This window comes from Ctenocephalides felis, unplaced genomic scaffold (assembly GCF_003426905.1).
Source record: "Ctenocephalides felis isolate EL2017-DRISC unplaced genomic scaffold, ASM342690v1 CF-g0.4_SCAFFOLD_01170, whole genome shotgun sequence".
NCBI classification, from domain to species: Eukaryota; Metazoa; Arthropoda; class Insecta; order Siphonaptera; family Pulicidae; genus Ctenocephalides; species Ctenocephalides felis.
This window is the reverse complement of record NW_020537324.1, coordinates 25,246,226-25,270,133: the sequence shown is the minus strand read 5'-3', so window position 1 is coordinate 25,270,133 and position 23,908 is coordinate 25,246,226. Positions and strand designations below refer to the sequence as shown.

The window sequence follows — 23,908 nt, the reverse complement described above, 5'->3', positions numbered from 1 at the left end:
AAGAAATTATGAGCCTGCGGTTTTGTTATTTGTCGTTCTTATACAACATTCAGTAATTTTGATGGTTTATTAAATAAAGGAAAAGGTCGAAAGGTCACCCATTAGTGATCCGATTCGATGTTGGATATGTTTAGCTTATAGATGTAATCCTGTTTTTTTAAATAATTTGCTATTCAAATTTAGTAACAAAAAGGCAGTAATTTATACAGGAGCAATGAAAAAAATCTACCGGTTTTGTACCTTGACAAAACCGTACCCAATAATACATGTACACAATACATTTAATTATAGAGCAAATGTATATCCCAACCCAATAACATGTAGGTTATTGTACTATTTTCTCTTCCAATTTATTTCAAATAACTCTTCACCCAAAGTGGCAATAAAAAATACTATAAAGCCAAGACAAAGTTCCTTAATTATTAAAAATGTAATTTCCTACAGAGTCAGCAGACAGTATTACCTGAGCGGTTTTATCGATAGTTAAATACGAGCGTACAAAACACTTCCAATTTACATATACAACTAGACACTAATACGACAGGCTACAGTAATTACCTATCGATTTGCATACGGCATTTCACCAAATGTTTTTCGTCGTGAATAAATCACAGGTTGGACTTACCAGTGACAGCAGCAGGGCGATTTTCTTTGGGGGCTCTCGTTCTGTCGGCTATCTGCTCCTGCCAGGAAGCCGGGCCATGGGCGGCGCTAGGGGCAATTTTGGCGGCTATTATTGCGGCACTAACTGGTAAAAATAGTTCCTAAAATAATAAAGTAATAATAGATTAATTAAATAAGTCACATGATTTGAAAATAAATTATATAAAATATTCTTGTTGTGTTTAGCAAAAACTCGTCCTACTAGATTTAGTATTAAATTTCTTTTATTCTTAGAGCCTATAACAAATACACCCTAAGAGATGTATATATATATATATATGTTATATATATATATATATATATATATGTATATATATGTATTTTGCAAAATGTATGGCTGTATATTTTAAATTATTACTTGTATATATAAAGATGTTCATGAAATATTTTATATATACGTATTTGTTTATATTACTTATATATACATATATATATATATACATATATATAAACATTAGAGCGAGTAGATTTCAAAATCGCTTAGGCATATATTATTTTCGGATTCTAGGGATCAACGTAAGAAACTTTGCTAGAGAAACCATACTTCTAAATTGAATTCTGATGTCCCTCGCATTGACCCAAAGGAACAGATTAAATGTAAAAAAAATCAGTTTTGACCTATTTCTAGTGCCCCCAATTGCGTCCAAATCCATGACCGACCCCCACTAACATTAGAAGGCTGATCCATCCATGGCACGTGGTTAAATTGATCAAATTCAAAACCAATTGGTTCTATTGATTCAAATTTTCTTAAATAACAAGAAAGTAAAATTTATTTTTGTTATGAAAAAAATAATAATGGTCAGTACAGCCTTAAAACAGATCTTCGCATTGACCCAAAGGTACAGATTAAATGTTAAAAAAATCTGTTTTGACCCATTTATAGTGCCCCCAATTGCGTCCAAATGCAGGACCGACTCCCACTAACATTAGAAGGCTGATCCATCCATGGCACGTAGTTAAATTGAGAAAATTCAAAACCAATTGGTTCTATTTATTAGAATTTTCTTAAATAACAAGAAAGTAAAGTAAAAAAAGTAAAGTTTATTTTTGTTTAAATATAAATAAAAATAATGGTTAGTACAGCCTTAAAACAGGTCCGTGAGCTAAGTTAAATTCCAACTCGATTCAGGAAAGAATAGTGTGGGAGATTTTCCATTGCCATTTTAAACCCAAGTACCCAAAATGGGCTATTTTCAATTCGAAATATATTTTCAATACAGGGGAGTCCCAGACCTTAACGTCAACGGGGTGATAATATTGACCTTAAAAAAATATCTGACTTTGTTAAAAAAATTATGAGCTTCTAAGTGCAATCTAGAACTTTGACAAAGTTATAACCATTTGTCGGTTAGTTTGGTTAAGTTTTACTAATTTTGCTGATTTAAACTTTGTTGAATTTCTAAAAAAAATTATATTATCGGTCGACTTTGAGAGGCCCTTCTTTTGAAAAAATGTACTGAAGTGTGCTGGCAAGTTTCATTAAAAGTTCGCGCATTTTATCAGAATAGTAAAATGGTGTAATTCTTGATATATTTATTATAAAAAAATCGAGTAATAAAAACCTAAAAATGGCATGATTTTTGATAGTAAATTATATTAGCAATGCATGTGTGTGTATTGAATAGACAAAAAATTTAATCAGACGCCACGACGCCAAAATTTAATCAGACGATTCAAATATATCCCGTTTAATATATTTTTTTTCTTTTCAGCACTTTGCCGAAACGAACTACCAACAATTTCAACACAACCCGTAACATTGGGTAAAAATGCAAAAAGTCCGCGATATGGGTCCCTCCTCCGCTTCATTGCGATCTGGTCAGAGCTCATGGGAGTCCTGGGCGCTTGTTCCGCCTGCACCCGGACTTTGAGCGCCTGCCTAGACGACATGGCCGGAGGCAAGGTTCGGATACTCATACTTGGGCGAGAGGCTATGCCGCAGGTTTGTTATAATGCAGAAACACGACTTTTATAAGTTATTTTTAAATTTATTGATTTATGACTTCAACGCTACAAATGACTTAACGAGGTGTAGATTTTTAACAAGTCGGGTGAAGGATATTAGTTTTTATTCTTGTACGATATTTATGTTTAATGATTGATTCTGAGAGGTATTTACCGGAAATGACAGATATAAGGTTGAAATACCTTTAAACGATCAATTAAATGAATTATTCAATATATTTATAACAAGTTTCAGAATTTTTATCATACATTTTTATCATTTTTGCACCTTATTGCGATAATCTTTTCGGTACATTTTTATGCTTGTAAGTATTTTTCTTCCAATAACCGATATATATATAATCTTTCAAAATATTGGTTAATAAAAATTAAAAATATAAGCATAAAAACTAAAATAAAATAAATTTCTGATATCACAAAAACATAAAAATATGAATAAAAACAATATTTGCAAGTTACATATCTTTATAATACATACAAGCAGTGGTGTTGTCGAGCCGGAACGCGCCGGAACGTCGTTCCGGCAAATCATTTTTGGGAAGAAACGCGTTCCGGCAAGAAAAAATATAAAAAAATCGCTACATACAGAAAATGATTTAATAAGTAATTTTTATAAATTATTATTCAACTAATTTTTATTAAATATTCTTATTATTGTAATAAACATACATATATGTGCACACAATGGGTTTTGTAATAATTTTTGTTTCATTCCTTTTCTAACGGTACCGGAAAAAACATGAGAACCCGTTTTTGAACCGGTTTATGAACCAGTTTTTGAATTTTAGCGTTCCGACAAAAAAATTTTAGCACAACACCACTGGTTTTATCAAAGTCGTTTTTAATTTAGTTACAAATTGAGGTGTATGAACTGAAATATTAATTACAATACAGTAGTGTATTTCAAACTGCACATATGTTAAAAGTGTCTGATGCCCGATTATTTCGGATATAAGTTGGACTTGATTCCGACATAGCGGGCGTTAGTCGAATAAAATAAATAATTTAAGACATTCATATAATGGAAATTGATTGTAGCGAACAAGCAATTCTATAAATACAAAAGCACAAGAACTGCAAAAAAATGTAATATTTTAAAAATTGGATGAATTTTTTGTCATCTAAGGCAAAAATCGCTAGCAAAGTTCGATCGCTTGTAAATTTTTACAATCCAACATTTATTGGTAATTTTTTTAATCATTGTTTTATTGACATTTATTTATTGGTAAATTAGTTGACAATTTATAGCAAAAGAGTTACCCTGATATTTCAATAGACTTATTGTCTAAATTTCGGCCTACAATTAGAGGTTTGTATGCATATTCATAGAAACTTTGATCTTTTAAAAATCTGATGAAGGTGCTGCGGAATTGATGATCACTCAATTATTGATTGACCTGGTAGTAGATTAAAAAATTGTACTCCTAGACTAGTAATTCCCAACGTGGGGCACACGCCCCAAAGAAAAATCCATTTTTAAATTCAAATGGGGAAGGCAAATTAAAAAATTACACGACTTTAACCTACTTGCTTTGGGTGATTTGATTGTATTTTGTAAATACTGTCAAAAATTCATTAAATATATTATGATCATTGTTTAGTTTAAGTAAGCACAGGATGCATGTGCAAATCATATAATTTTTCCATATATATTTTCATAGCTTAGGTAAATAAGCATCCCTTTTTAGGTCTAATGCAAACTTTCTCAATATTACGGATTATAGAAAAATTCCAAATTCTGTATGTATTAGTCTGTATATTTATAAATTACCATCCCTTCCAGACAGCGGTATAATAATTTTTATATTATATTTTTAAATTTAGAATTTTTAGAATTCAGTAAGTTGCGAGACTAAGAACATCTTAAGAAAATCAGCTCGCACAAGTTACTCAAACATTTAATAAAATTTATAATTATATGTCTATTGTCGCACAGTGCACACAATCGTTTAAAAGTGCAGTAATTAATTTTCTATGAAGTGATAACGGCAAAAGCAGCAGTAAGGTGTAATCGATGCCTTAACGGATATTTTGGATAGTTTAGATATTTAATACCGAGATAAAAATTTTTATAGAAAAAATAATATTTATAAATTCTTATATTCATTCGCATTTCTTATACGCTAACACCTACATCATAGGTTCCTATTCGTGTATTTTTATAGCCTTACGTATGCATATACGTTGCATTCTATACTACACGCCTTACATCTATACCATACGCTATATTTCATCACATACCCTCAAATCCCTACATTGTATACCGAATACAACTAACCTATATCTACTCTATATCCTATTATCTATAATTTTCCTTACACGCTACATTAACCCTACCGAGAATCGAACCCGGGTCCGCCGCGTGGAAAGCGACAACGTTAACCACTACACCACCGTAACGCTACAATCAACCATCTTTTTTCGCGTGTCGTCGCGCCACCTTAATATTAATTACCTAATTAATTAGAAAATGACCCGCGGAAACAACAGTGCGTCCCATATTATTTTATTCCGCCACGCGGAAGTCCCGGGTTCAATTCCCGGTATAGACAATAGATAGGTAGAGATAATACATAGGGCGTAAGGTAAACCTATATATAATATAGGTAAATATATAAATTAGACAGTAATATTTATAAGAAGTAAAAAGTATGTAGGTATATAATAAGTTAATGACGGTATAGGTATCTCACGGTATGATTGATAGTAGATATCTACCTATGGTATACAATAATATAGTATAGTAAGATAGGTAATAGGTTATCTATCATATTATTAGGTTGTATTGTAATGAATCTTGAGTACTTTTATATCATAATAAATACCTGTAAGTAATAATGAATACAAATAATACCACAATAAATATAATTAATGTTATTAAAGAATATAAATTATGTACTCAATGATTCCCTCATACTTGTACAATTTAATTTATAGACTAGCTGTATATAATAGAGTTAATTATATAAGAAGTCAATATATTAGATTTGTGAGTTCTTATCGAAATATATCAAATTTTTTGAACAGGATTTTAAATTTTAGCGTTCCGGCAAAAAAAATATTAGCACAACACCACTGCATGCAAGTTATATATCTTCATAATACATACAAGGTATATCTTTATAAACAGCAAATGCAGTATGAAATATATTGATCGCGTCTGGAAATTTTGATAATTGACTGATTTAAGAATAAATAAAATATAAAGTTAATTTTAAAATTAATCCAAGAAACTGTTCATTATTTATATTAACTGCAATGATAAATAACGATTAATTAGATTCTTCTACAAGCAAAACAAAAAATAGTTGCTATCTAGGCAGTTCATATTTGATAATTCGATAATCGGTTATTATTACAACTTTTGTTTTGAAATAATAATTACGTTTTTGTGTCTGTTTCAACTTGAGTCTTAATTTCTAAATAAGAATAATAATGTTCAAATTTTGTGGTTTAGTTTTGTCTGGTGGGATTTATTGAATAGTGACTTATATCAAGTGCCGAAACGTTTGAAGATAGAAATTATTTACCGTTGTAATAAATTACATAAAATAGGTTTTAACGTCGGAAAAAAATCAAGATTTAATAAACATTATAAAATAGATATCTACCACATATTATATCAATGAACATTTATATTATGTATTTTTTAAAAACAATATAATATGACGATAGTGATTTATTTCGGTATTAATTTTTATCAATCTTCTGAAAAAAAGACAATAAAAACTTAATTTTTATACTTATAAAAATTTGTAAAAAAATTGTTTTATTTCTTAATTAAATTAAGAAGAACATAAGCTTAAAGTTAGAAAAGTGGCATAATTTTCAATCCTAACTGACAAAGAAATAGCATATATATACATATATATACATATATATATAAATATATATAAATATATATATATATATATATATATATATACGTATATATATTTAATTATATTTCTTACATTTTTATCATATCCTATGAGAAGATATTATAAAGAATGTTATTAATTCGAGGTATTGTAATTTGCTATACGTTAATTTAAAATTAAATCCCGTCTATTCATTGCAATACAAAAATCCATCAAAAGCGCTTTCTTTTTGTGCATTTTTATATCTTATATATTAGTATTGTATAAATACGAGTCGAATATAGACTGATAATTCCTTCCTATTGTGGGCTTAAATCAGATTAAAATGGTCAGCTGATGGAATCGCGCCCAGATTCGCGTGACCGCTGATCCTATGGGTGCGGAGCAAAAGCTCGCAGACTTTTCCTCCTGATATGCGATTCTAACAATAATGTGCCCCACGCACGCATTTTCTGATATTAATGCATGTTATGATTATGAAAATGATTACGTTCCAGTAATTGCGTTTCGAATCATATTTCAAGTATATTTAATCTGTTAGGTCACATGATAAGAAGTTAGGCGCATTTATACCAAATAACCTGGAAAAAATCTAATATATGCATAAAGCTTACATATCCAATTTGAACTCCAAAATCAGTTTTGAAAATTTACATGGAATTTTAACAGTATGATGCTCAACATTAAATATTTGGCATTTATCATTTTGGCAAAAAATTCGATTTGCGGAATCGTTTAAGACCAAAATTGGAAAAAGTATATGTGTGTAAGCTGTATGCGTATGTGACAAATATTTGACTTCTCATCTTTGATTTCTCAAAAGCGGCTGAACCGATTACAACAATATTCAATACTCGATAAGGACATACGTTAACTAGTTAGTCTCTTTAGAATTAGCAGAAAAATATAAAAAAAAATATCCAAGTTTTTGTCAAAAATACTCAACCAATTTTGAACATCAACCAAATCTTATGTAGCCGTTTATTACGCATATATAGCCGTTTTTTCAAAATTAATTGTTAATTTTTTGACGACCTTAATGAAACTTTGAAAAGCCATAGAGTTCATGGCCTGAACGAAAATCTTAAAATATTTAAAGCATAGTGATTTGGCCCACGCGCTTAGGACATGCGTGTATGTCCTATGTTAATTATGTAATGCATATATTATAAATATAATTGAAAAATACAACTAGAAAATCGTATTAAGTAGTGTTTAGTAAAAGCTTAAAATTCAAATATTTCGTAATTTTCTTGTTTCTAACATAATTGAACACATTGAGGAGCCATTATGTTCTATATTAGATACTTAATGAATAGATAATTAAATATCGTACGAACAAAAGAATTAATAAAAGAATTGTTTAAAAAAAATCCGATGTTCTTCCGATATGAATAAAAAATAATATTTCAGAACTTTACCCACTTTTCATGACTTTTCAAGATAATTTAGTTATAATTATAAGAAATGTTATCCTTTTTATTGCAATTGAATTTAATGCAGCATTATGAAATGTGTGTCATATTAGTTATTTATATGATTTTGCTATCGATAGGAAACTTGGCCTGATGTCCTTGGCGTCGCTATAGTAATTTTAATAACAGCGATGTTTATGCTAGGATTAGAGGTGAGTATTGATAGAAAAAACGCAAAACTTTTTACAATTATGAGAAACAATAGTATATAATTTTTTCAGACTGTAACTATTTCTCACATAATAAAATTTCAATTTGAAATGTTAAAATTTAAATTTCTAATATTCCTTTTTTCAGAGTTCCTGCACATTTACCTTATTAGCAGTATGCGGATCTATAGGCTGTGGAATAGTTTTAGTAATTGCTAGCGTACTTTGCGGCGATCCTAATAATTTAGTTAGAGATGATAATTTATTACCATTCGATTGGAATAAGGCAAGCTGTAATATATAATTTGCAATAACTCAAAAATTTATTAATGACCTTATTTTTCATGAAATGTTACTTCATTCTAGCTTTTAATGGCAACATCTTTGTTGTGCTCGGCATATAGCCCATTATATCCAGTAGAAAATACTTTAACCGTGAAAGCTGTTAAGAGGTTTAAAATATTCACAATTTACACAAGTCCTGCTATACTGTGCGCGATAATGATTATGTCTTTTAGTACCCTTACCGAATTCAGGTAAATAATATATCCAAAATATAGTTTTTAGCATTTTGCTATAATATTAAGAAAATCCAACTATAGTTACTATATTTGTCCATTTCTTCTTCAAATTGCGAAGGATAGCACCGATTAGCATTATTTTCCATAACTACAATATGTTTAAATATAATATGTAAAAGATAAAGTTAGAAAAAAAAGAACTTTTTGTCCGTTAATAGATTTTCTATTATTATAAGTGGTAAACGTCTAGCCACTCAACAATCAATAGAGTCAGACGTCATTTGCATATAAACAGATTTTAGATTAAATCTGATTACAAGTTTTCTTTTTATTTCATTTCAACATTTGCTATTTTGGTACTTATCTTCTGCAAATACTGTATTCAACTTAATAATTGTAGATATTATTTTATTGAGAAAAGGTCTTGAAATAGATGTTAAATAAAAGTGCATGCCTTAGTCTGGGTTTGTTTGGCAAACATTACATGATAAAATATGATATAAAAATATTTTTATTTTAGAAAATATAGTATTTCTTAGTATACTTATTTTGAAACATATTGTATTACCAAAATATAAAATACCCTCGTTAAATTGCTTAAGACTTTATTTCTGAACAATATTGGTAGTTGTTGAATTCTTAAAGTAAACTAAAAATATATCATAAATCATTGAGCGAGTGTTGTAAAGTTGTTAAGAAATAAAGTTAAAATGACTTTCCAGAACGTAGTTTAAAAATTGAACTAGTTTATTAACGTGTGTATGTTTTGTGTATTTATACTTTTGTGTATACAAATAATTTGCAATTCATTGATGTCATTACGATTGATATTTGGCCTAACAAATAAAACAGTTTATCAATATTAAATAATACAAATGCTGAACTAAGTTTAGAAATCAGGAAATCTCGAAAGTTTAGTTTAAGGATTCTATCCTTCCGTACTTGTATTTGCTATTTTCGATGGGAATTGACGACTAAATTTTTAATATTTAAAAATATGTAAAAAAACACCACAATTGCATGATATAGGATTGGGTTGAATAGAAAGATCAAACTGAGTAACTTGTCACAAAACTGAACTATTTAGTTCAGAAATTCAGTTTTATGACATCAAGTTACTCTGTTTGTAAACTATCATAAATTTAATTGTCAACTCCCATTGAAAATAGCAAATTCAAGTATGGAGGCATAAAATCTCTCATCCAAATCCATTGCTGGAAGTAGCTTATAACCAATCAATTTAGTAATCCTACTATTATATCACACTAGATAACAATAATTAACATATTTAATCAAAATAAAACGAAATATACCGACATGCTAATCAAATGCTATTTATTTAAATAACTATAATAGAACGGGTCGTTTTGTATGAGTCAAAAAGTTTCTTAGGCACATATGGTTTTCGGATTCTAGGAATCAAAATAAGATACTTTTCTGAAGAAACCAAACTTCCAAAATAAATTCTGATGTCCCGTGCATTGACCCAAAGATAAGGGTTGAATTTTGAAAATTTTCGTTTTGATCCCTTAGAATGCTCCAATTGCGCTCAAATGTATGACCAACCTCCACTAACTTTGGAAGACCATCCAACCAATTTTTGTATGTGGGACCTCTCAGGGTCCCAGACGATAAGCCATGCGTATGGGTGGATTTGCCTTTCAAAGTTAGTAGGTCTCGATCATACATTTGGACGTAATTGGGGCACTCTGAATGGGTCAAAACGGAATTTTTCAAAATTCAACCCTTATTTTTGGGTCAATGCGCGGAACATCAGAATCCATTTTAGACGTATGGTTTCTTCAGCAAAGTATCTTATTTTGATTCCTGGAATCCAAAAATCATATGTCCTTACGCGACTTTTAAATCGACTAAATCAATAATCTTGTTTTTTTGTGCATGATAAAGTTTACTAACCTGTCTGTAATCATCTGCATATGTGGACGACCGCATGCAAACTTCTTGTATTCACCAAAAGAATTGCAATATTTTATCTTGTTAAAATTATTGTTGATTTTATTACAATTACTAGAACACATACATCAGCCGCTGCCCTGCTGACAGTTCTCGAACCATTCCGCATAGAACCTGCTGCAGTAGCAATGAGTTGCTTGTCACTTGTTGGATTGACTGGAGCAATAATAGATCTTTTCTCTGCTCTGCCAGCTATGTTGTCAAGACTTGCATCACCACCTTGGCGACTTTTAGCACGAAGCCTTTTGTACGAGAGCCCCGAATCTGGTAGTCCTGTACTTGCCATATTCGTTGCAGGTTAGACATATATCTTGAAACAGAAATTTGAGAATATCAGAAATAGCACAAATTATAAAGATGAAGTGTATTAAATTGAAATATAACTTTGTTGCACAGGAGAATAACAAGTCAGTAAATGGTGAAGATCTTATACATTCCCAATTTTTTTAATTTGTCATAAAAATGTATTGTTTGTAACTGGTTATCAGAAGATGAGGAAAATTTATATGAATGAAAATAAACCCTGTGAAAAATATTTGTATTATACATTGCTAAATGTCAGTAGCATAAATCAAGATGTCAAGACATATCGCTAATCATAGTTTTATTGCTATAGGAACGATTGAGGTTGGTGTTCCTCATATGTATAGGACTAGGTGGTTGGTGTTCCTCATATGTATAGGACATAACTAGGCGCCTTGTAGACATAAGTATTTTCCGAATAGTGAAATGTATCGAATTTGAATTTTTCAAATTTTTTAAGTCATCCTGAGTGCATGAATGTTTTGCAAAATAAGGCACACTTTTCGTATATCAAGTAGATTTTTCATAATAAACCTATATAAATAATATTTATTCTTAATACGATCTATACTGCTGAAAGCAAAAAATGCTTAAATCAGACAAATATTGACATGCTATCGTTTCGTTATAGCACATGAGGAGAATTAGTAGTAAATGAATGTATTATATTAAATCTAGTACTAGAATATAAATAAATGTATATTAAAAACTTGTTTAAAATAATTGCGTTGCTAATAACTGTTCAACTAATAAAATTGCACCAACTTTATTTTATTTAAGGCTTAGTACTAAAATACGTTGATTTGTCACTAAGATGTTGCGGTTTGTCCAATCTCAAGATTTTCTTGTAAATTTTGTACTTCTGTAAAGTTTTCCAGAGACAGTTCTGCTTTTTCAAAATGAATTCTCAAAAGAAAACACATGGAGCAAGTAATTTTGGCTAGATTTTTTAGTTCTGGAAAAATCATCTCATTGTCAGTCACAGTTGTTGCCATGATATAGATGATATGATAATTATAGCTTAATTTAATAAGTATATTCAATTAAGCTTATGATATAATGTACTAGCATGTAAATTTACAGTGTCCTGATATATATCACCTAATTTAAAGTTGTGTTTAGGCAATTATTATTGTTATTTTTAGGAAGTCTATGTGCAATATTATCATTTGCTTTCCCAATCTATGTGCTAGTCCGGGTGTCAGCAGCAGGAGTATTAATATCTGGCACGATATCAGCTTTAGAAGTATTATCAGCAGTACATAAACTGGCGCATCCAAGTCCACAAGGTAAAATTAAAAATACAAATCTCACTTAAATATCATAATAAAACATCAAAATTTGATAAAGCGTTAATTTCTCTAAATAATAAATGTTATTGTGTTTGTTATTATTTTAGATGAGCATGGTACTTCCTACAGTTGCTTAAATCAGCCTAAACCATCTCAAGACAGGCGCGGACCTCTTTGGTTTCTTAGGCCATCCGTTTCGTGTCCAGCTTTTGGAACAAATATGAATAGAACGCATGAAAACAAAAGAGGTAATATATAAAAAAGTTGTTCATTATAATTTTTGTCAATTATTGGAATTGAAATGAATATAAATTAGATTGAAACTTTGTTGAAATAATAAGGTAAAGAAAAGTCAACAAAAGCCAAGAACTCATCGCTTCGAATTCAGGTATCCACTGGTGCATATGACTGTGAATCGAAAATGAATTGCAGAATGAATAGAAATAAAAGAGGTAGTAGTTTAAATTTGAAGAGCCGAAGGTTACAATTCGGAGGTTACATTACACATATTTTTGTAAAATGTAATATTTGTTGTTCGATGTAGTTTTGCAACTATCTGGAATATGAATCAGTCATGATAATTTTTTAGAGATATTATTTGAAATATATTATCTAATAAAAAGAAAGAATTATAATCTTAGTATATTCACTTGCCTTACATTTACTTTAAAATATTGAGTCTTAGACGATGGAAATCAGAATATAAATAGCATTGAGGCTATTCCGTTCATTATGAGATCTTTTCGTAGAAGTCCTAACCCTAGTTCTTTTCGGGTAGACTTTAATCACACATGTTTATTTAACGCATTGCAGGATACTTTTGTTCAAATTATAATAAATCATAATAGTTAATAATTCATAATAGTCAGAGAAAACAATAATAGAAAGGTTGCACCTTATAAACGCACAGTAATAGTAATTGTAATTTAAATTGAACAGAGACCATTTTATGTATTAGTTTTGCTAAATAGAATTGAAAAATTGTGATATATATTGATTATATAAATTAAAGTGTATACGCTAATGGTTTAAAAAAATGAAATTAGTGGTGTATGGCATCGTGCCATAGGCAATTTGCTGGAACTTCTCATATCAAAATTTAATAATCGAATAATATTAAATATTTCAAATATATTATTATAAGCTCTGAAACTTTCATTATTCGTATTTGATAGAGACAATATAAGAGCGTATAACTTGGATGATTTTATATTATTATACTTTAGTTTATATAAGTTTACTTGAAAAGTAAATGAACAGAACTTAAGGCAGGAATGTTAGAATGAAGAATATTGTTTCATATTTCAAAGAAATAATAAACTGAATAGCAAAGTTAAAATTATATAAGTGATTTTTGAATGTTAGCTAGAATAAAAATTAAAATCCGACTTATTTTTGATATTTAAAAAAAAATGGATATGAAAAAAAATGGAGAATTTTTTTCTTTCCATAAAAACAATCGTTTTGTCAATACAAGTTTTTGAATCATTTAACTCGGTTGCTTCTGTCTCTCAAAAACTACTATATTTTGCACATTTAGCTCCTTAACTCCAAAACGTTTGGACCTGTCTTTGCCAAAAACTAATCACTACTTCACCCCATCATTCCGAATTGAATAACAAATATTGTAATTCAAAAAATTAAAAAAAAAATACGAATTGAATGTTTAGAATCATTCAAATAAAATGCTCCGCGCTCTTAAAAACTTAATTGTCATTTTCTGCACTTGTCATTTTCCAAAAACTTATCAGTCTCTTTATCAATAGAAAATGAATGCATTTTGAATAATTCAAATCGGCGTTCCAGAAAATGTGAACGAATTATATTCATACATACATACACACGCGAATACACACCCACAACCATTTTTCTAAGGTATGCCAAAATGCTCAGGAACCTCTGAAACGTCGAGATATGCAAAAAATTTCATTTTAGATTTATAGATGATTACAATAACTTGCCACACAAGAAGTTGAATATATTATAAATCATAAATGTAATATATTAAGAATGTTAATTACAATGATGTGTAGTAAATAAAGCTGTAATTACCCGCAATTTAGATATCTATTACTATTATCTAATAATTATTAAAATTGATTATCATCAGAACGAGAACGAGAATGGTTGCTATTAGGCGAGCCGTCTTCCCCGCTAAGTCCGACTTGCCCGGAAAGTCCGAACCGAGATGCGCGTAGCCCCTTCTCGAGTCCGGAGCTTTTAGAATCGGCTTTGGTATCGGGGGCTGATCGGCACAGCGACTCCACAGATATAGATGCAGCCGTGGACGAATATAAACAGGATGTTTCAGTAAGTTTAAATATACATTAACTAGAAACTGTGTCTAGAATCAGTAATGCAATACATCAAGTATATATCAGAGATCTTTCTGAAGTTTTAACCTACAGTTTAAATAATTTAAAGTTTAATAAAAGCACAAATCGAAAATAAACTAGTTGATTTGGTATTTAGCCTTGAGGCAAGTTACATGAACTTCCCGATATGTGTAACTAATTGACTTCATTAATAAAATATAATTAATTTATGAGTGATTAAAAGTAATTAAAATTGAACCAGTTTTTGTAGGAATTTAATAATTTGGTCTGTTCATTAAGACTAAGTACTCTATCGTAATACCAAGTGAGTGAATCGTCTAATTTTAATTTTAACAAACGTCAAAAAAACTACTCATTTTCTCAAACTTTGATGATCTTTTAAAATTAAACTACTTGTCGTAAGGCCGTAATATTACAGTAAGTTCTATAAGACCATGATATATCGTTAAAAAAAATTCCATAAAAATCGGCTTAAATTTTTTTTTTCAACAGTGAATTACAAGGAAACGGCTCGGTAGATTTTCACCTAAAACTAATCAGTACTATTCCCAACTAATATCTTTCAAACAGTTTCTGATTTTTTAAAATCGGTTCGGTAGGATGAGCTTAAATGTCGACGAAAAGTTAAACACTTTTTTCCAAATTTCAAAGAAACGGCTCGGCCGATCGTCACACAAAACTGACAAAAGATAGTCCTCATCGAAATACATCAAATGGTTTTTAAATTTCTGAAATCGGTTCAGGCGTTTTTGAGAAAACGTCGATGAATGGTCTAATTTTGACAAATGCCGAAAAAACGATACCAATTTTTGCAAAATTTGACGAATTTTCAAAGTTAAACCAATTGTCGTAGGGCTGTAATATTTTAGTATGATCTAGAAGACTATAGTATCTACCGTCAAAAAAATAATAGCAAAAATCGTCGAAAAAATTTTTTTAACACTTTATTACAAGAAAACGGCCCGGCCGATCTTCACCAAAAACTAATCAGCACGATTCCCAACCAATATCTTTCGAACGGTTTTTGAATTTTCTTAATCGGTTCAGAATTGCGGGCTAAAACCAGTGGTGTTGTGCTAATATTTTTTTGCCGGAACGCTAAAATTTAAAATCCGGTTCAAAAAATTTGATATATTTCGATAAGAACTCACAAATTTAATATATTGACTTCTTATATAATTAACTTTCTTATATACAGCTAGTCTATACATTAAATTGTACAAGTATGAGGGAATCATTGAGTACATAATTTATATTCTTTAATAACATTAATTATATTTATTGCGGTATTATTTGTATTCATTATTACTTACAGGTATTTATTATGATATAAAAGTACTCAAGATTCATTACAATAATTTATAAGACTTAACCTAATAATATGATAGATAACCTATTACCTATATCATACTATACTATATTATTGTATATCATATATAGATATCTATTATCTATCATACCGTGAGATACCTATACCGTCATTAACTCTTATTTATACCCTACATATCTTTTACTTCTTATAAATACTACTGTCTAATTTATATATTCTAATTATAATATGATAGATAACCTATTACCTATCATACTATACTATATTATTGTATATCATATATAGATATCTATTATCTATCATACCGTGAGATACCTATACCGTCATTAACTTATTATATACCTACATACATTTTACTTCTCATAAATACTACTGTCTAATTTATATATTTACCTATATTATATAGGTTTACCTTATGCCTTATGTATTTTTTTTTATTATCTCTACCTATCTATTGTCTATACCGGGATTTGAACCCGAGACCTTCGCGTGGCAGTCGCGCGTCTTAACCACTACCCTATCGGGTACCCCACCAATAATATAATATGGGACGCACTGCTGTTACCGCGGGTCATTTTCTAATTAATTAGATAATTATTACTAAGGTGGCGCGAAAAAAGTCGGTTGATTGTAGCGTTACGGTGGTGTAGTGGATAAGGTCGTCGCGTGTCACGTGGCGGACCCGGGTTCGATTCTCGGTAGGGTTAATGTAGTGCGTAGGTCGAGAAATTATAGGTAATAGGATATATAGTAGATATAGGTTAGGTGTATTCGGTATAGGATGTAGGGATTTGAGAGTATATGATAAAATATATATGTATTTGTATAGATGTAAAGCGTGTAGTATAGAATGCAACGTATAGGCATACGTAAGGCTATAAAAATACACGAGTAGGAACCTATGATGTAGGTGTTAGCGTATGAGAAATGCGAATGTATATAAGATTTAATTTATAAATATTATTTTTTCTATAAGAATTTTTATCTCGGTATTAAATATCTAAAATATCAAAATATCCGTTAAGGCATCGATTACACCTTACTGCTGCCGTTATCACTTCATAGAAAATTAATTACTGCACTTTTAAACGATTGTGTGCACTGTGCGATAATAGACATAGAACTATAAATTTTATTAAATGTTTGAGTAACTTGTGCGAGCTGATTTTCCTTAAGATGTTCTTAGTCTCGAACCTTACTGAATTCTAAAAATTCTAAATTTAAAAATATAATATAAAAATTATTATACCGCTGTCTGGAAGGGATGGCAATTTATAAATATACAGACTAATACATACAGAATTTGGAATTTTTCTATAATCCGTAATATTAAGAAAGTTTGCATTAGACCTAAAAAGGGATACTTATTTACCTAAGCTATGGAAATATATATGGAAATATCATATGATTTGCACATGCATCCTGTGCTCACTTAAACTAAACAATGATCATAATATATTTAACGAATTTTTAACAGTATTTACAAATTACATTCAAATCACCCAAAACAAGTGGGTTAAAGTCGTGTAATTTTTTAATTTGCCTCTCCCATTTGAATTTGAAAATGGATTTTTCTTTGGGGCGTGTGCCCCACGTTGGGAATTACTAGTCTAGGAGTACAATTTTTTAATCTACTACCAGGTCAATCAATAATTGAGTGATCATCAATTCCACAGCACCTTCATCAGATTTTTAAAAGATCAAAGTTTCTATGAATATGCATACAAATCTCAAATTGTAGGCCGAAATTTAGACAATAAGTCTATTGAAATATCAGGGTAACTCTTTTGCTATAAATTGTCAACTAATTTACCAATAAATAAATGTCAATAAAACAATGATTAAAAAAAATTACCAATAAATGTTGGATTGTAAAAATTTACAAGCCTTAGACGGCAAAAATTTCATCCAATTATTAAAATATTACATTTTTTTGCAGTTCTTATGCTTTTGTATTTATAGAATTGCTTTTTTTCGCTACAATCAATTTCCATTATATGAATGTCTTAAATTATTTATTTTATTCGACTAACGCCCGCTATGTCCGAAACAAGTCCAACTTATAGCCGAAATAATCGGGCATCAGACACTTTTCGGTCTTAAAGTAACATATGTGAAATTTGAAATACACTACTGTATTGTAATTAATTTTCAGTTCATACACCTCAATTTGTAACTAAATTAAAAACGACTTTGATAAAACAGTGGTGTTGTGCTAATATTTTTTGTCGGAACGCTAAATTTAAAAACTGGTTCATAAACCGTTCAAAAACCGGTTCTCATGTTTTTTCCGGTTCCGTTCGAAAAGGAAAGAAACAAAATTATTACAAAACCCATTGTGTGCTATATATGTATGTTTATTTCAATAATAAGAACATTTAATAAAAATTAATTGAATAATAATTTATAAAATTTACTTATTAAATCATTTTCTGTATGTAGCGATTTTTTTATATTTTTTCTTGCCGGAAAGCGTTCTTTCCCAAAAATGATTTGCCGGAACGACGTTCCGGCGCGTTCCTGCTCGACAACACCACTGGCTAAAACGTAGACGAAAATTTTTTCACTTTTCTGCTATTTATAAAGAAACGTCTCGGCCGATCGTCCCACAAAACTGACAAATAATAGTCCTCGTCGAGATACATCGAATGGCTTTTAAATTTTTGAAATCGGCCCAGCCGTCGATTTACGGCAAAAAAATCTGTTCACACGCACACACACACACATACTTCTTCCAAATTTGGTCTCATTCGATTCAGAATGGCTTGAAACGTCGAGAAAACATAAAATTAGCGAATCGAATTTTTTGATGAAAACATAAACTTCTCCTTCGGGAAGTTAAAAATAATAAAAAAATGTTTGGAATAAAAAAAATTGTTTTTGCTTTTCACAAAACTGATCGTCGTATCTTCACAAGTTAAATGTTTTTTGAATCATTCGAATTGAATGCTTTCTCTAAAAAACTGACAGTTTTTACACTTTTAGTCTATTATGTCTGAAATGGCTCTGGGCCTGTCTTTGCCAAAAACTAATTATCACGTCTTATCAATTATGTCTTTTTATCATTACGTTTGAATTGAATTTGAATTTGAATCATTCAAATCAGTTGAGCGGTGCATACATTCATTACATACATACATACACATACATTCATTTTTTCTGAGGTATGGCAAAATGCACAAAAACTTCTGAAACGTAAAAATATGCAAAAATTTAAACTACAAAAACTCGATTGAAAAATGATATTATAAATGAATAATATTGTTAATGATTAGAATTAATTAAATATTCTGAAATAATTCATTGTTGGTTTATCTGATTTCAGTTCAATCAATATTATCATTATTATGAAATGTGCTTCAATTAAGAAAATGTAAAAAAATTAAATTCGTTATTCACATCGGATTATTTTACATATTTACTATAAGTTTTCTTCTTAAATCGATTGCATTTTTATAGATTTTGCAACCGATTGTCGAAACCAAAGCTCCTACAACAGCCACATGGAGAAGATCAGTAGTACTTATAACTTGTGTAAGTTGTGTTAGTGCCATTTTTGCAACTGCAGTAATTCTGGAGATGACAGAAGCTGCAATCTCATTTTCTATAGGTGAGCATTAATAATAAATTTAACAATATTCGTTTCATATAAACCCCAATTTTTCTATTGTTTTGCTCATATAAACTGACAAAGAGTCTGTATTTAATTTAAAGTAAATTTTTCCTCTAACATAATATAAAAACTTGTTTTTTTTTTGCAGTATTGATATTTATAACTGGTCTGTTTTGGTGGATTCCTCGTCGCCCTTCTGAAGGTTTTGTAACATGTGCCGCAATTACAGTAATAGTAATATCGATTCTGCTAATTGCTGAAATTATGCCAGATACTTGGCCTGCTATAACTATTTGGATTACTGCAGGTACTACTTATATAAATGACACAAAATGTGTAACAAACATTACAAAACATTTTTTAGACATATTAATAATTATCAATTGAAATATGTTTAAAAATTACATTTCTGAAAAATTAAAAGTTATAGTAACAAATTGGAATTTTTATAACTCATATTGATAAATATTGAAGCAAAATTGACTACACTAGATATGTATATAGTTATAGCCTGTAGGCGAAGTTCATGGCTGAAGTAAATAGCATAATCATATTACAATTTGGGGTAATATCTAATATACAGTCAGTCAAGTAGAGGCGTGGCCGACTTTTTAACGACAGTTAATGAAAGATTTGGTCTAATTCTTTCGTGAGCCGATAAAATGAAGCTTTGTACTTGATGCATTGTCTACAAAGGTTTAGTTGTCGTTGATCTTTTGAAAAAATCACGTTAAACGCCATGAGTGCTAAGTTTGTATAGAAATCGATACACCTATATAAAGTTGCTAAAATGTCGATGATTTACCAGAACGTGGTTCAAAAAAAAAATAAGAAAAAAGAACAGTGAATGTGTTTTTGCGGAATCCTGCTTTAACACTGCAGCAAGGACGAGCAAAATTAATGGCAAAATGTTTAGAAATATCTACAAAAATATCACAAAACTATCTGAGCCTTTCTTCGTATTCATGATCTGAAATGACGCAACACAATGGGGAAGCCTCTGACGACTGAAAAACATTGTGCTTCTTTTACATTTGGGGAAAAATATTGATAGAGATTTTGAAAATGTTATTTTACTGATAAATGTTCTATATGAGCACTTACTGCCCTCATCGAGCAGTTAAATTAAAATACGAGCCGTCAGACTAGAATAATCCGTTAAATTAGTAAAAAGCATGCGTCGGAGATGCCAGCCAATTGTCGACTCCGGAGGTGACTGGACAGATATTGACAGAATTGCATCATTGCTTGTAATGCATACAATGCATATATAAATATGAAAGTTTCATAAAATAATTATTATTATAAATTAACACGGCCACGCTCTTACTTGACCGACTGTACATAGATTTGTGTATGCATTTTCAAGACTTTTATCTGTACTTGCATCGAGAAATAGTTTCTTTAAATCAAGTTGTTACAATATATGATACAATATATTTATTAACTTTCCACAGAGTAAGTTAATAGAGATCGCAAAAAATCGAAAATATTTTTTTTATATTTCTGAACATTTTGGCATACCTTATTGTGAAAGGTTAGGAAATTCAATAAAAAAAATAAAAAAAAAACATTCGGCGGACAAAAATGATCATTAGATATGCCAACAAATTATCACATATTTATTAATAAGAACAATTTTTTTACATTTTTATGGGTTCTGTGCTATTTTTTATCCGTATCCTCCGACGCGGCGCTCATGCGCTTTGATATTTCGTTTTCACGCACCTAAACGATCGCAATTGTTTTGAAAAAAGTTCAAAATTCCAACAATGTATGGAAAAAATTCTAATTTTCTACAAGATCATTTTTTTTTCAAAAATTTTAAAAAATCTCAGAAATCTTATTTTTTCAAAGTTTTAAAAAAATATTTTTTTTTTTCAAAATATTTAAAAATTTTTTTGTACGAAAGTTTCAGCACTTTGTTTGAAGGCACGATGCCATGCACCACTAATATTAAATTTATATTAAGTAAAACTTGAATGTGCACGTGACTCCTAATTTCAATACTAATTGTATAATGTTTTAAGGTCTAATAATATTCGCAAGATTCGACATTTGCTGCAACTGTTCTGAAGAATTGAGGAGCTTCAAGATGCCGCGTCCGGCGCGATTCGTGTCCACCCCGCGGTATAGGCACAGACGGAGTCCGGGGCCAAGCTGACCCGAGCCTTTGCTCGTAGATCAATACAGTAGTGATTCCGACACTTCGGATTAGAAATTAATTGGTTAATTATTTATTATTTACTGATTATTGATTGAATTCTGAAGGTTAATAGACACGATCAATTTTCTCTTTCAATTTGTTATGTTTACAAACAGTTATACGGGTGCTTCAAAAAAATGTATACACACTTTGAACTTCCATAGAAAATTTATTTACCGTTCTACAAAGTTAAATTTCAGGAAAATAGAAAGTGGAGATAAATCTCATTGGACGTTTTGATACGATGTACAAAATCAGTTGTGACTCGTACTCAGAATTGTATTGATGCTGCAGGTATTTATGTTTCATTTACATTAGACTTTCAGCTTTCTATTTTCCTGAAATTTAACTTTGTAGAAGGGTTAATAAATTTTATATGGAAGTTCAAAGTGTGTATACATTTTTTTGAAGCACCCTGTATATCGATAGTATCCAAACTTTTAATTAGACTTTTATCGTAATTTTACATTTACTTAGTTCTTAAGAGTTATATTAATTAATGAATAGTTATCGGCTAATAAACAACAGACGAAATGATGATAAGAAATTTTCCGAACTATTCTTGTATATTATACAAACAACTTAGTAACTATTTACTAAACTAAAATTTAACAACAAAAGTTACTATATTTGTAAAACAAATATTTACTTACGCACGCATGTTTTGATATTGTCAAACTAATAAACTACCAAATTTATCAGATTACTACAATATTGGTTTGAATGAGACAAAAATCATTTATTAAAGTTATGCCTTTTCGACTTAAAAAAATTCAGGATAAAGCGGAGCACAAAGGTCCAATTTAATTTTCAGTAATTATACTGTCTAAACTAAATGATCTGTAATTCAATCAAAGACCTTGTAATACATAAGGTACTATAATAATAATAATAAATGGTAGTCTGCCCGAAGGCAGGCCCATGGTGTGAAAGCCACCACAATTAAATGATTCCTTTGCCTTTTAACCTATTACCACAATTACCCTTCCCCATTTTTTAATTATTTAATTTTATTTTTTATAAGGTACTATAAGGTATATAAATTCAACACATACAACGTATTAAAAAAAAACTATTGAAATATGTTCAAATAATTCTTAATTATAAAAAGATATTTTATTTACTATTTGTTTTTTAAATTTTACTCCATAAGCAGAGTAAAAAAGTAAGCCAGGAGGCAAGCAGATTCAATGTCTAATTTTATATGTTAGAGGAATTTTACGAGATAATATATACATTATTAATTAACATGAGGATGACTCGATTCACATCTTTTGTTTTCTACTTTAAAATAGTATCGTCAAAAAAATTTATACTTTACTTGTTTTTTAGATAATGGAGATGGAGCTTTTTACTAACGGACCTTTTTACCGCCCTCTTTACTCTATATTTTTTATTTCCTTTTGAAATTATATTGATTTCGATTTTATTTTTTTAATACATTTTTCAGCAACGGTATATAATAATATTTTCTAATAGTTTGAAAATTTCTTGAATTATACTATAATCAGAAAAAAATATCCCCGTTTTTCGACAACAATTTCATATGTATATGCAAAATTTGTTATGACTTCTAATTGATTGTACATCATCAATTATTAACCAAAAATATCAAAAAAATGTTTGTTATAATACAATTATTATAAAGTCAAAATTAATGCATAAATTCAGAAGAATATTTAAAACTTAAAAATAATTTCACAATATATAAATGTTTGAAAATAAGTGTGTCATGATAACTCTTAATATTAAGACAATTCTTGATGTTAACAAAATGATCCAAATTTCAAAATCTAGCAGTATTATATGAGCAATGTTTAGTGATAATTGCCCTCAAAACTTTGGAAAAAAAAGTATTAATCTACTTCAAAATTATTAGTATTAACTACTTCAAAAGCAATTAGCATAACAATAAAAATAACCAATACTTTTTTATATGATAAGATAATATTTTCATAAATTTTTATTCTAACTAGATTCTAATAAGCAATAAACTTCTCGATATGAATATTTATACTTATAAGCGTTTACTATATATAATATTTGCTCTATATATTTTTGAATATAATATAGTAGATAATGTAGATTCTTAAATTCAATTTCAATTATTAAAACAATGCATACAATTCAATTAATAACAAAGTACAATTATTTAATGAAATTAATGGTTAGTGATTACAGAAAATGTGCAGAAGATAATATTGTACTAGCATAATTT

General features: G+C 29.5%; 1 protein-coding gene across 1 annotated transcript; it reads left to right on the top strand.

Annotated features, from left to right (window-relative positions):
* The first annotated feature begins 2,554 nt into the window (after positions 1–2,554).
* Positions 2,555–20,946, top strand: LOC113366992. The gene is made up of 11 exons (XM_026608630.1): positions 2,555–2,608; positions 8,047–8,118; positions 8,264–8,401; positions 8,482–8,651; positions 10,669–10,907; positions 12,059–12,202; positions 12,313–12,453; positions 14,316–14,515; positions 19,331–19,481; positions 19,633–19,791; positions 20,942–20,946. The coding sequence occupies exons 1-11, from the start codon at positions 2,555–2,557 to the stop codon at positions 20,944–20,946; spliced, it is 1,473 nt and encodes a 490-aa protein (XP_026464415.1).
* Positions 20,947–23,908: the final 2,962 nt, after the last annotated feature.